Genomic DNA, 12,652 nt, shown 5'->3' with positions numbered 1-12,652 from the left:
AAAAAAAAAAAAAAAAAATCAAGGCGTACATAGATTTTAAGACCGTGGGTCCAGAAGTTTAAAGATATGAGTCCCAAGTCCGTTCTGCAGATGAGAAAATAGGCCGAGAGGGTAAAAGGAGTTGCTTCCATTTTCTCATCTGTAAAGGGCGATAATTTCAGAAACGCCACCCTCGTAGTAAGGATTACAGGAGCAGGCAGTAAAATGCTCCCAGTGGACCCCCAGCATGGTGGGCCATCCTGTATCACTTCCCACCCTCTGGCAGATGGCTCATTGCCAAGGGGGGCACAGAACTGCCCCAGATGTCCTTGTCTTGAATCCCAGACCTGTGGGTGGCCCCCACCACAGGCATTTTGGCCCTGGTTTCAGTGGCTGCCCCCATCCTGTGGTTCCTGCCTTCCCCTAACCCCCGCAGGCCTTGGCCCAGGATAAAAGACTGAGGGGTGGCTGGGAAGTGAGGGGATATCCAGGGGGTGGGGTGGAGGGAAAAGGCAGAGCTGGCCCCAGGTCGGGGTGGTTTCAAAGCAGGGAGCCTGGATCCCCAAAGAAGAGACAAAACCTAACAGACACCCTCACACACACACATACATCCTGCCTAGGGCTGGGGAGTTGGACTGCAGGTGCCCTGGCCGAGTAGTACCCCTGGGTCCCTCCCTCACTGCCCGCCTCCCTCCACCCCTCTCTAGCCCTATGGCCATTGTCTTTCTCTTTCTGTCACTCTCTACTTCTCCCCATCAGCCTCCTCACTTGGTTCTTTCCCCACCTTGGATTACCTCTCTCCCCCATATCCTACCTTCTGATATATCCACTAGAAGAATCATTTAGTCCCCCAAATATTAATTCAGGCCCTACTGTGTGCCAGGTCCTTTGCTAGGCGCCCAGCCCAGCCAGGAATAAGACATGATGGCATGTGGGGCTTACAAGATGTGGAGGCCCAAGGCAGGCAGTCAGATTTCCAGCCAACAGCTCGTCCCTGGGGTCAGAGAAAGGGCCCTGGGGGGGAGCTACACGTAGGTCAGGAAAGGATGGGTCCCAGTGTGGGCAAAAGGATAGGACCCAGGTCTTGGATGCTCTACTCACCTAAGCACAGTGAAACCTTCACTTGGATCCCTACCCTGACCCAGAAGCAGCAAGTCAGGCCAGACCAAGGTTGGATGACATAAGAAGGAACCACAGGAGCCCAGAGCTAGCCAGCTTAGTTTGGCTCTGGCCCCTCTGTGCCCCAGCTTTCCTCATCTGTGAAATGGGTGTTTTAAAAAGTACCAAATACAGCAGGTTGTCCTGGGGATTGATGGAGTTGGCCTTGCCAAAGCATTTGTTGCTGCACTTGGCACACAGTAAGCACTTAGTAAATGAGCCTGTGATGGTGAACCCTCATCTGCTTTTTATTTTTTATTTTTTTTGGGAGGGGGAACAGAGCTTCAAGCTGTCACCCTGGGTAAAGTGCTGTAGCATCACAGCTCACAGCAACCTTCAACTCCTGGGCTTAAGTGATTCTCTTGCCTCAGCCACCCATGTAGCTGGGACTACAGGCACCCACCACAATGCCCGGCTATTTTTTGGTTGTAGTTGTCACTGTTGTTTGACAGGCCTGGGCTGGATTTGAACCCGCCAGCTCTGGTGTATATGGCTGACGCATTAGCCGCTTGAGCTACAGGTGCAAAGCCTCCTCATCTGCTTTTAAAAACATTTCTCCTACACTCATTGTTTTATCCATGCAGCATTCAATAGGGACACTTGTGCCTACCTGCAGACACAGAGGGGTAAAAATCCTGCCAAAAGCCACCCACTCAATGCATAGTGGCTGAGTCAGAATTCAAACCCGGGATTCCCTTCTTCCAAGGGTCACCCCTTTACCCTGCCCCATGTTGGCAGCCAGCAGGGACCATTTGGGGGCCCACCCCTGTTTGGGAGTATTGAGAGGGAGGAGTCAGGGTAGGGTTGGAAGGTGAAGCTGCCGTGGCCTGGGTTTCTGCTGTGTGCGCTGGGCACACAATGGAAAGTGCTGCTGTCTGCAGTGACCCAGGCAAGGTCGGGGCTCTAGTCCCCCTCTGCCCACCCAGGGCTGCTGAGCCAGCTCCTGCTTTGTGCCACAGACTATAGGGCCTGATGTCTGCCAGACTATAAAATGGGGGGTCGGCTCCAACCACCCACAGCACCTGCCTGCCTGCCTGTCCTCCTGCAGGAAGTAGCAAGTTCCCAGGTAAGAGGGGCCCCATTGAGCAGCCCAAGAGCTGAAGAATGGAAGAGAAGGGAGGCAGAGAAAGGGGGGCAGATGCAGCTGTAAAAAGAGAACTAGAGAGCTAGGCAGCCCGAGAACAGGGCCGAGACAGCCCGAGAACAGGGCCGAGACAGCCCGAGAACAGGGCCGTCAAGATAAGGGGGAGGGGAGAGAGATAACACATAGAAAGAGGCAGAGAGGGGAAGAAAGGGTGGGAGAAGGAGGGGGAAATAGAGAAAAGAGAAAAAAGAAATAGAGAGAAATAAAGATGATCATGAAGGACAGATAGAAGTAAGCAGAGATAGAAGGAGAGCAAGATACTAGGGAGAAAGAAATAGGCAGAGAGAAAAATCACACGGAAGGAGAGACTGGCAGAGAGAAAGAAGTAATAATGGAAATAGCTAGAGCCAGACCCCATGGCTGACTCAAGCTGGAATCCTAGTACTTTGGGATGCCAAGGTGGGAGGATCTATGAACAATAAGAAAATTAGCCAGGTGTGATGGCATGTGCTTGTAGCCCCAGTTACTCGGGAGGCTGAGGCAGGAGGATTGTTTGAGGTCAGGAGTTTGAGAGCGGTCAGGTCTCTTTGAGACCAACCTGAGCAAGAGTGAGACAAATAGAAAAATTTGTTTTATTTACAAAATAAAACAAATAGAAAAATTAGCTGGGCATGGTGGCATGTGTCTCCCAGATGCTCAGGAGGCTGAGGCAGGGGGATCTCTGGAGCCCAGTAGTCTGAGGTTGCAGTGAGCTATGATGATACCACTACAGTCTAGCCCAGGTGAGAGAGAGAGGAACCTACCTCAAACAAAAAAACAAAAAACAAACAACAACAACAAAGAAAAAAAGAGAGAGAGAGAGCCAGAGAGAGCAGAGAAAGAGGGAAAAAAGAAAGAGAACATCTCCAGGAGGGAATAAGTCCTCCCAGTTCCCGGGGCAGTGTTTTAATGCCAAAGATGTGACCCAGATGTGTGGCCCAGATATCTGGCCCAGCTGTGGTGGACAGAGCACCCCAGAATATCTGCAGCCTTCCTCAGGGGAGACTAGGGGAGAGATCTGATTACTCCAATTATCTCCTTCTTACAGACAGTGTTTGAGAAGCAGCAGGACTTAACTTGTGCTGTCAGGGGGTTCTTCAAATCCCTTTACATTGTCTCCAAAATTAAAGGGGATTTTTTTTTTTTGGTCTGGAATACCTTGATTCATCAAACACTGAAAGGAATCCATGACCCCAAAGCAATGAGGAACCACTGAAATTGACCAAAGCCCTCTCCACCCAATACCCACGCAGCCACAGCCTTCATTTTTAGAACCTTGGACATGCACTAAATACATCCTTCTCTCGGGTCCTCCTTGATGCTCCAGTGTCAGGCCTGAATTTACAGCTGCACACCCAGCCCCAGAGAATGCCAGAGGCAGTGGACTGGGAAGGAAGACAGGAGCAGACATTCATTCATTCTCTGAGCAGATGTTAAGCTAGCATCTCCTGTGTGCCAGGCTCAGAGCCAAGCGCTGAGGATGGAGGGGCTGGTAAACAAGAGCCAGTACAGGGCAGACAGTTAAGAGCCTGGTTGCCGGTCCGTCTGCTTGAATGGAAATCAGAGCCTACCCACTTAGTTACTGTGTGAGCCTGAGCAGGGGACCTCCCCTCTACAGCCTGAGACTGCTCCAAGGGAATAATGGCAGCAGTGACTCTGTGAAGTCAGAGTCAGGGTCAGATGAGTTAATTAATGCGTGTAACAGTGCCTACCATACTTTAAGTATTCCCAAATGGGACTTCTTGTTATTAATCAGGTGAGGCAAATTAAAGGTGCACAAGCAAATCAGTGTGATACATGGTGTGGAAAATTGCAGGGGAAGGGTGCCAAGGAGGGACCTGCTGAGTGACAGAGGGTAGGACAGCTGGTGAAGCAAACAGCACGGTGGAAAGCCTGGAGGAAGGGTGGAGTAGGGATGCACCGGCCCGGACAGGAAATTGTTGTGTGGAGGGTAAGGACGAAAATCTTCCAAGCCTATGTTTCAGAAGGAGAAAAAGAGGCAATGCGTTCCAGGAAGCCTGAAAGCACAGGGTGAGAGGGTGTGAGAGCAGGGAGGCAGCTTGGGGTTACCATCCCTGAATCCTCGGGATCAAAGGTTTCTTCACAGACTTCTGCAGGTGGGAGCCATGTCTCAGGCTGCAAAGGCCTCAGCCTCAGCCACGGCGGCCATGAACCCAGGGTCCGATGCCAAGGGAAAGGGGGCTCCCCCCGCAGGAGCAGCCCCAGACCCTGGCTCTGGCCTGTCCGCAGCATCCGTTCCTGTCCCCAGTACGAAAACAGGAGACCTGCCTTCTGGGAGCTACAGGGTAAGGGCCTGCCGGGTGCAGGTGGCTGGGCTCCACCCGTTGCTTCCTCCCCTTCTTCACCCCCTCGGCCTCTTCCTCCTCCTTTCTCTCCTCCTTCTCCCCTTCCTCCTCCCCTCTTCCTTCTCCTCCTCCTCTTTCTCCTCCTCTCCCCTCTCCCTTCTTCCACACTCTCTTCATTTGCCTATTTCTGCTCCTTTTCCCTCTTCTCTTTCTCCATGTCCTTCCCTCCTCTGTCTCTTTTCTCCTCTTCCTCCTCAACCTCCTCCCTGCTCCTCCTTCCCAGACACAAATGTGACCCAGCCAATCCAGGAGCCCATGAAAATGGGTTTCAAAGAACAGACTCATTCTGTAGTCATAAAATAACAACAAAAACAATGAAAACGTAACACTTCACAGCCAAGGGACACCTGCCGATCAGGCTAGCCCTGTGAAAGCAAGAAACCAAAGACAAAAAGGAAACGGGCTGGTTTAGCCACAGGGGCCACCTGGCCCAGTTCATCAGGGCAGCAGGGTGAGCTCAAAACCTCCTGAAAATTGTTCAGAGTGCTTCAGGTTGAAGGGGCTGCTCGAGAGCAAGACATCCAGTCTCCTGGGATTAGGTATGGTTTGATTTCAACCTCAGGTGCACAGAGCTGAGACATTTTGCAAGCCTTGGCTCATGCCATGCTCACATATGGTCTGTGCACAGCTGGCTTTTTTATTTATGTACTCATCTAATCATTAATTTTATACATTTGTAATGGACTTGGTAAAAATATTCTCCCTGACCCTAAGGTGGCTCCTTTGTGCCCACTTGCTGCCCTCCTCCCCCACTCCAGGAAACTGCCATCCTCACCCTGTGTCTGTAAGCTGCCTGCCTGCTTTTTAATACACTTTTATGCATTCTTCCTTCGAAAGTAGATACATTTTTATGTGTATTTAGCTTGTTGAAATATGCTGTAGCATGGGTTTTTCTTTTTTCTGGGGTTTTTCTGGGTTTTTCTTTTTTCCTTTTCACTTCCTATGAGATCCCTAACCTCCAGACACACTGCTGTGTGTCACTGTGGGTCATCGTGCTGGCTGCTATGTGATATTTCAGAATGTGACCATCGCTCTCCTGCTAAGAGACCTTTAGGTGTTCTCATGCCTGTCTCCCTGGGCACACGGACAGGAGTTTCTCTCAGGCAGACCGAGTAGAAGTGCTGGGTCAAGGCTATGTGCACCTCATCTTTTTATAGCTGGGGAAATGGAGGGCCAAAGAAGGCACAGTTGCCTGAGTTCAGCTGAAAGGCAAAGCTCCCTGCTTGGGACAGCAGTGGATGAAGCACCAAACAGTGAGGTGCAGTGAGGAGAGATCAGCTCACGTCTCCCCAGTGTTGGGAAAGGTAGAAGGCAAGTGATTAGTGAGTGTCAGCTCTGTGGCAGGTGCCCGGGATACAGAAATAGCCCAACCCAGGCCCTGCCCTGGAGCAGCCCTGGGTCTTTGCAGGGGTCTGGGTAAGGCGGGAAAGGGGTGCATAGAAAGAGAGAGAAAGAGACTCAAAACAAAGCAGCAGTGACTGTGTGGTGTGTTACTTGCGCTGCTAATGGAGAATGCACAGTAAGGGGCACTCAACCAAGCCTGCCAGGGAGGAGGAGGCAATCAGGGAAGGCTTCCTGGAGAAGGTGCCTTCGAGCCTAGCTCAGAAGAGGAAGTGTGACACTGCTTAGAACAGGAGGGGGTAGAAGTTCCAGGATAGGGGATGAGTGATGGAAAAGACATTCCAGGGAGGAAGAACAGCACACAGAAAGGCCTGGAAGAAAGGTCATGAGTTCCTAATGGTGGCATAGAGCTTAAGTTCAGAAGGTGGAAGGGGACAGGGAGATAGGATCATTTCACAAATTAAGCCTCATGACACACTGTTATGTGACCCATGCACAGCCAGCTTTTCATTTATTGATCTAGGTACTTAACGAATTTTTGACCTAGAGCCTCTCCACTTTGGAGGTACTCTCCCCCTCATGCTGCCCCCCTCGGCATGGGGGCTTCTCTCCTGCAGCTGGTGGTCTTCGAACAGGAAAATTTCCAGGGCCGCCGGGTGGAATTTTCGGGGGAATGCTTGAACCTGGGAGACCGTGGCTTCGACCGCGTGCGCAGCCTAATTGTCACCTCGGGACCGTGAGTGCTGGGTGGGGGGAGCACACCCTCTGCCACAGGAGAAAACCAACACAGTGGTGGCTGCTGTTCACCTATCGGTGCCTACTCAATGCCTGCGGCCATGCTAGCAGCACATAGATCACGTACACCCTCGTTTCAAACCTGAGAGGAAGATGTTATCCTCATTCCCATCTTATAGATGAGGAAATTAAGGCTCAAAGAGGTGATCCAATTAGCAGAAGGTCACACCGTCAGTAAGCCATGGTTCCTGGCTTGTTTGTTCTAAGAAAGCTCCCTAGGTTCAGGTGCTTTGGCTCACACCTGTAGTTCCAGGGCTCTGGGAGGCCCAGGTAGGAGGATCACTTGAGGCCAGGAATTTCAGACTAGCCTGAGCAACATAGCAAGCTCCTGTCTCTATAGAAATAAAAAAATTAGCTGGGCATGATGATGGGTGCCTGTAGTTCCAGCTACTCCAGAGACTGAGGCAGGAAGATCACTTGAACCCATAAAGTTGAGGTTGCTGTGAGCTATGATGACTCCACTGCACTCACTCCAGCCTGGGTGACAGAGCAAGACCCCATCTTAGAAGGAAGGAAGGGACAGAGGGAAGAGAAGGGGGGAGAGAGAGAGAATGGAAGGAGGAAGGGAAAAGAAGCCCAGCCCATCACTGAGAACAGGAAGAGTCTAAAGAGCTGGGGTCCACTCACTGTCCCCTCTCCTAGGCATCAAGTGATAAAAACATCTGTGGAGTATCCTCCAGGTGCTGGGAACTAACAGGGGCTTACTTAGCTGACTGTTCAATGCTGTGGGACAAAGGGGCTATTCTCGTCCCCCTTTGACAGCTAGGAAAAACTGAGGCTCAGAGGAGTTAAGTCGCTTACCTAAGGTCACCTAGTGGTATGTGACACAGCCAGGATTTGACTCATATCATTGATCAATTTCATTTGTTTTGTTTTGTTTTGTTTTTTTGAGGCAGGGTCTCACTCTGTTGCATAGGCTAGAGTGTAGTGGTGTCATAGCCCGCTACAACTATAAGCCACTGCACCCAGCCCCCATTCCCAAAGCTCTTAATCACCATGCTTAACTGCCTGTTCCTGACTCTCTGGGCTTCTCTGGGCTTTAGTGACCCCCTATAAAATAGCAGAAATAATTATCCTTCCACAAGAGTGGCTGTCCCAGTCTGGCCCGTGTTCCAAGTTCAGGATGTGAGGCCAGCCCCAGGACAAGACCCACATGCCTCTTAGCTCTTGTCTCCCACCCTAAACGCTCCCAAGGGCTATGGACAGCCTGTATTCTGAGGCCAATCTGAGAAGGGCTTTGAGGTCAGATGAGCCTCAATTTGAGTCCTGGCACCCCTATTTGCTTTGTTTAGTCTTCAGTCCTCAGTTTCTTCTTCTCTAAAATGGGGAGAGTGATGGTCCCCACTTCCCTTTCCAGGACCATTCTGAGGCCTGGAAGAGGTAACACAGTATGGGCCTGGCACTTTGTGGGCACCCAAACATGGCAGGAGATTGTGATGATTGCTTAGCCTCCTCACTGCCCGGGGGCCACTTCTACCTCCTGCACCTGCTCTATCCCCAGTGTGGTCAACACAATCCCCGCCCCACCCATGGCCCCAAAACTCATCTGGGAACAGAAGCTACAGGATGTGGCCAGTTGGGTTTTCAGGCTTTTTTTGGTGTCAGTGACTCAAACCCAGAGTATTTCTCCTCAAACAAAAATGCAGCTGGTATCGGGTGTGTGCTCTGGGACTGTGTCAGATGGACGCAGAAATGGGCCTGAGGTCCAGGGATGTGGGTGTGTGTTGGGGCTGGCAGGGCTGTGAGGGGGATGAAAGAGGAAAAGGCCTAGGTGGGCTGGGGGGAGGCTGCCTCAGCACAGGGGTGTAAACATGGGCCTAAAACCTGGAACCATTGTGTGCCCTTAAGCTGGGAACTTAACCCCTGCTGAGCCTCAATTTCCACATCTGTAAATGAAAATGTCTGCCTTATACTTCTTTCTTTGCTCATAGGTTCAAATGAACCAAAGGAGATCAGAAAAGACATTGAGATAAAAATTTGAAATTCCTCACTGGTCTTCCTAAAAGAAGGCGGGAAAGGTGTGAGGGAAGGTTGGACAGGGTGGCAGGACTTCATCAGTGTCAGCGTCTAGGCTTCCAACCACCACCTCCCTTCATCACAAACAGTATTATTTGTTGGGTTTGCTTGGCGCTGGATGAGTTTCCTGTGTTCCCTCTTTCAGGCCCTCATAACCTCCCGACAAGGTAGATGAAATATTTCCTCTCTTGCTGAATGAAGCTTACCGAGCTTAAGTGCTGCCCAAAGTCACACAGCAGATGCATGCTGGCTGGGATTAGAACTCAGGTTCTTCTGTTTCCAGAGTCCATGCCCTTAACTCTGACGGAGTGCCACCTTCCAAGCCTCCCTTCCCATTCACCTATGAATCTACCCATCCTTCTCCTGTGCTTTTTTTTTTTTAACAGTTTGTTTGGCTGGGGTCAGATTTGAACCCACCACCTCTGGTACATAGGGCTGGCTCCCTACTCCTTGAGCCACAGGTGCCATCCTTCTATAGATTAGTCCATCCATCCATTCTCCATTCATCACCCCTCCCTCCAGCTAGCCGTTCCCTGCTAACTATCCATCCACCCATCCATCAGGATATCCACCCAGAAATCCAATCCCTCTATCCGGCCTTCTACCCATCTATCCAGCTACCCATTTGCTCATCCACCTATCCATCCATTCAACCATCTCTTCATCCATCCACCTCGCTTTTTCTCTTCCACTCCAGATCAGGCAGAACTGAGGCAGATTCAACTCTATTCTGGGTGGATCTGAAGTGTGCATCTTCAATTCTGTCATTTCAGGGTTGGTGGCTCATCTCTTGGACAGAGGCCTGAGGCTCCTGGGACTCATTCTGTCTCAGTCCGTAAAGATGGCCCATCAGCCCGTAATGATGGCCCATCAGCCCGTAATGATGGCCCATCAGCCCCATCTCCACTGGGGAGAACAAAGTCCCAGCAACCTCCAGGGAGATGCTGCTAGTGTTAGTGTCCCCTCAGCCTTCTCCTCTTCCCTGAGAACTCCTGAACACACATAGAGCAAAGGTCAAGAGGTTCCTTAGTCTCAACATAGAGACTCAACAGAGCCTCTATCTAACACAAGCTTGCTGAATCAGGCTGCCCTGGGAAAGCCAGAAAAAGGCCCTATTTGATTTCAAACATCTGGTTAGTCCTTGTAAAGCCTTGAGAATGACCAAACACCATGTGCACTACCCATTTAATTGTAACAGGTATCTGAGAAGGAGCTATAACCATCGTGCCCTTCCCACTATCCTCATCAGGGTTAGTGTTCCCTGTATGCCAGGCTGGTCTTTTACCCAATATATGATTCAAACACCTGTAATCAATTTGCCCCTACCCCTGGACCTCCAAGATTGTTAGTGACTTCATATATTTCATTAAAAAATTATCCTTCTAGCCACTCATGCTTATAATCCCAGCACTCTGGGAGGCCAAGGAGGGTGGGTTGCTTGGGCTCAGGAGTTCAAGACCGTACTAAGCAAGAGTGAGACTCCATCTTTAAAAGAAAAAAAAAATAGCTGGGTGTTGTGGTAGACGCCCTGTAGTCCCAGGTAAATAGGAGGCTGAGACAAGAAGATCGCTTGAGCCCAAGAGTTTGAAGTTGCTGTGAGCTTGATGCTACAGCACTCTACCCCAGAGCAACTGAGTGAGGCTCTCTCAAAATAAATAAATGAATAAATAAATAAAACAAAAAGGGCAAGAAAGTGAGACTGTCTCAAAATATAAAATAAATAAATAAAACAAAATAAATAAAAATTATCCTATTAAACACAAGTAAACATTTTTAAAGAAACTTTACATTGCCTTATGGAAAGATAATATCACTTACTATAAGTAAAAGATATCCATAAAAAATGAACACAAGAACAGAATTGTTACACTGTTGGTATTATATCCCCCACCCCCACCCTGTCCTCCTGGAGACTCTGAACTGGTGGTCTATTTGTGCCTTGTTTTATTACAGAAAGAGAGATTAGTAAGTATTAAAGGCATGCTAGCACTGGAGACTTTCTCTTAACTATAAGCAGGCTTAAAATGTCTCCTTATGTGTAATAGGCCCCAGGTCCTTACAGTGCTTAAAGCATGTGTAAATTCTACATCTGGGGAAACAGTTTGCTAAGATAATTATGCACATTATCTCATTTAATCTTTCACCAACTCCAGGAAAATGGGCATGTTAGTGAAGGAGGGAACCAAGCACTTGCCTGTAGTCACCCAGCCAGTAAGCGGTAGAGCACAGGGTAAAACCCATGTATGTTCAGTCCCCTCTGGAGTTTTCTGCTGGCCTCGGGGCTACACTCCAGGGCAGACAGGATGGCAAGTTGACAGGGTACGGAGGTGCTCTGCTAACTATTTTTCTCTTCTCCACCTTTGCCCCTCCCGGCTCTTTCTACTTTCTCCCGTCCAGCTGGGTTGCCTTTGAGCAGTCCAACTTCCGTGGAGAGATGTTCGTCCTGGAGAAGGGGGAGTACCCTCGCTGGGACACGTGGTCAAGCAGCTACCGCAGTGACCGGCTCATGTCCTTCCGTCCTGTCAAGATGGTGAGCAGCCGCTGTGCTGGGGCTGGGGAATAGGTGGGCTGGGGCAGGGGCACAACTGAGGTCTGCTGGAGAGCAAGGGCCAGAAGGAGAGAATGGTGGATGAGGAGGCATGGTGGCTTCTGGGTTGTCTAACACTGGGGTCCCAGTACTGGTCCATGGCCTGTTAGGAACCAGGCCACACAGCAGGGGTGAGTGGCAGGGAGCAAAGGAAGCTTCCTCTGTGTTTCCAGCCGCTCCCCATCGCTGCCGGAGCTCCGCCTCCTGTCAGATCAGCAGCAGCTTCTCCTAGAAGTGTGCACCCTGCTGTACACTGTCCATGAGCGGAATATAGGTTGTGCACTCCTTGTGAGAACCTAATGCCCGATGATCTGAGGGGGAGCTCAAGTGGCGATGCTGGCACTGGGGAGCAGCTGCAAATACAGATTATCATTAGCAGAGGCTTTGACTGCACAGAGACCATAATACATCAATTGCTTGAAGACTCCTACCAAAACCATCTCTCCTACCCCAGTCCGTGGAAAAATTGTCTTCCATGAAACCAGTCCCTGATGCCAAAAGGCTGGTCCAAGGGCAGTGAGTTCCTGCACTTGTCAATTCACCAGCGTCCTTGAGACACACACTTTGTAACCATCCCCGAGCTAGGAGCCCTGGGCAAATGGTAAACACAAAGCTGTCCAGCTGTTAAAGCTAAAAATCTTAGCATCTTCGTTGGGCTGCGTTGTTTAGACCCTCCTCGGGAGCTTTTTTAAATCCCAGTGTCTATCTTACACACTAAAGACGTGGGTTGAAAATTATTGCAGGGGCTAAGAAGAAGAATATTGTAGAAAACCAGCTCAGACCTCTGAGGAATAAGACAGTATGCCGAGTTAGTTTCTTATAATAATTAACTAAGTCTACCTCAAGAAGATTCAAGCCCAAGATAGGTGGTGATATCCCCAAGGGATTCACAGGTTTTCTGGGATTATCTAGATGGGGAGTCAGGAGCCAGCCACATCTTACTCTCAGTGTTAGTCTCTGATGGTAACCAGCTTTTGTCTTCCGTGATGGGAATGTTCGTGAATATTCATTTGAGGCTATCAAGTACCAACAATCAACTGTTTTGGGATCACCAAATTTATCTTAGTGGATTCTCTAGCCAGATCATTCCCAATGTTTTTCTCAGAATTGGAGGCTAAATTATTAGCCATCATAATGGACTCTATGCAAGAATTCATGGATTTATCTCTCAATCATATGGCAATCTCTGCCAAGGATGCTTGTTTGGATGCCAGGACATGTAGGCACCAGCCAGTGGCTATTGAGCATTTGAATTTTGGCTAGACTCAACGGACATGTGCTATAAGT

The 12,652-nt window shown here is 49.8% G+C and overlaps 1 protein-coding gene across 1 annotated transcript in view; it reads left to right on the top strand.

Moving 5' to 3' along the window:
• The first annotated feature begins 2,106 nt into the window (after nucleotides 1–2,106).
• The window catches only part of CRYBB1 (crystallin beta B1), a 16,761-nt gene continuing 6,215 nt past the window's right edge, over nucleotides 2,107–12,652 (top strand). The window contains exons 1-4 of the mRNA XM_003789844.1: nucleotides 2,107–2,203; nucleotides 4,368–4,566; nucleotides 6,585–6,703; nucleotides 11,176–11,308. Of these exons, the coding sequence (XP_003789892.1) occupies nucleotides 4,387–4,566; nucleotides 6,585–6,703; nucleotides 11,176–11,308 (432 nt within the window). The 5' untranslated portion in view covers nucleotides 2,107–2,203; nucleotides 4,368–4,386. The remainder of the gene's footprint in view (nucleotides 2,204–4,367; nucleotides 4,567–6,584; nucleotides 6,704–11,175; nucleotides 11,309–12,652) is intronic.

Source organism: Otolemur garnettii, unplaced genomic scaffold (assembly GCF_000181295.1).
Source record: "Otolemur garnettii isolate 467f Iridium unplaced genomic scaffold, OtoGar3 scaffold00038, whole genome shotgun sequence".
Taxonomy (NCBI): Eukaryota; Metazoa; Chordata; class Mammalia; order Primates; family Galagidae; genus Otolemur; species Otolemur garnettii.
The sequence above is the reverse complement of the archived record's forward strand: the minus strand, read 5'-3'. Positions and strand labels throughout refer to the sequence as shown.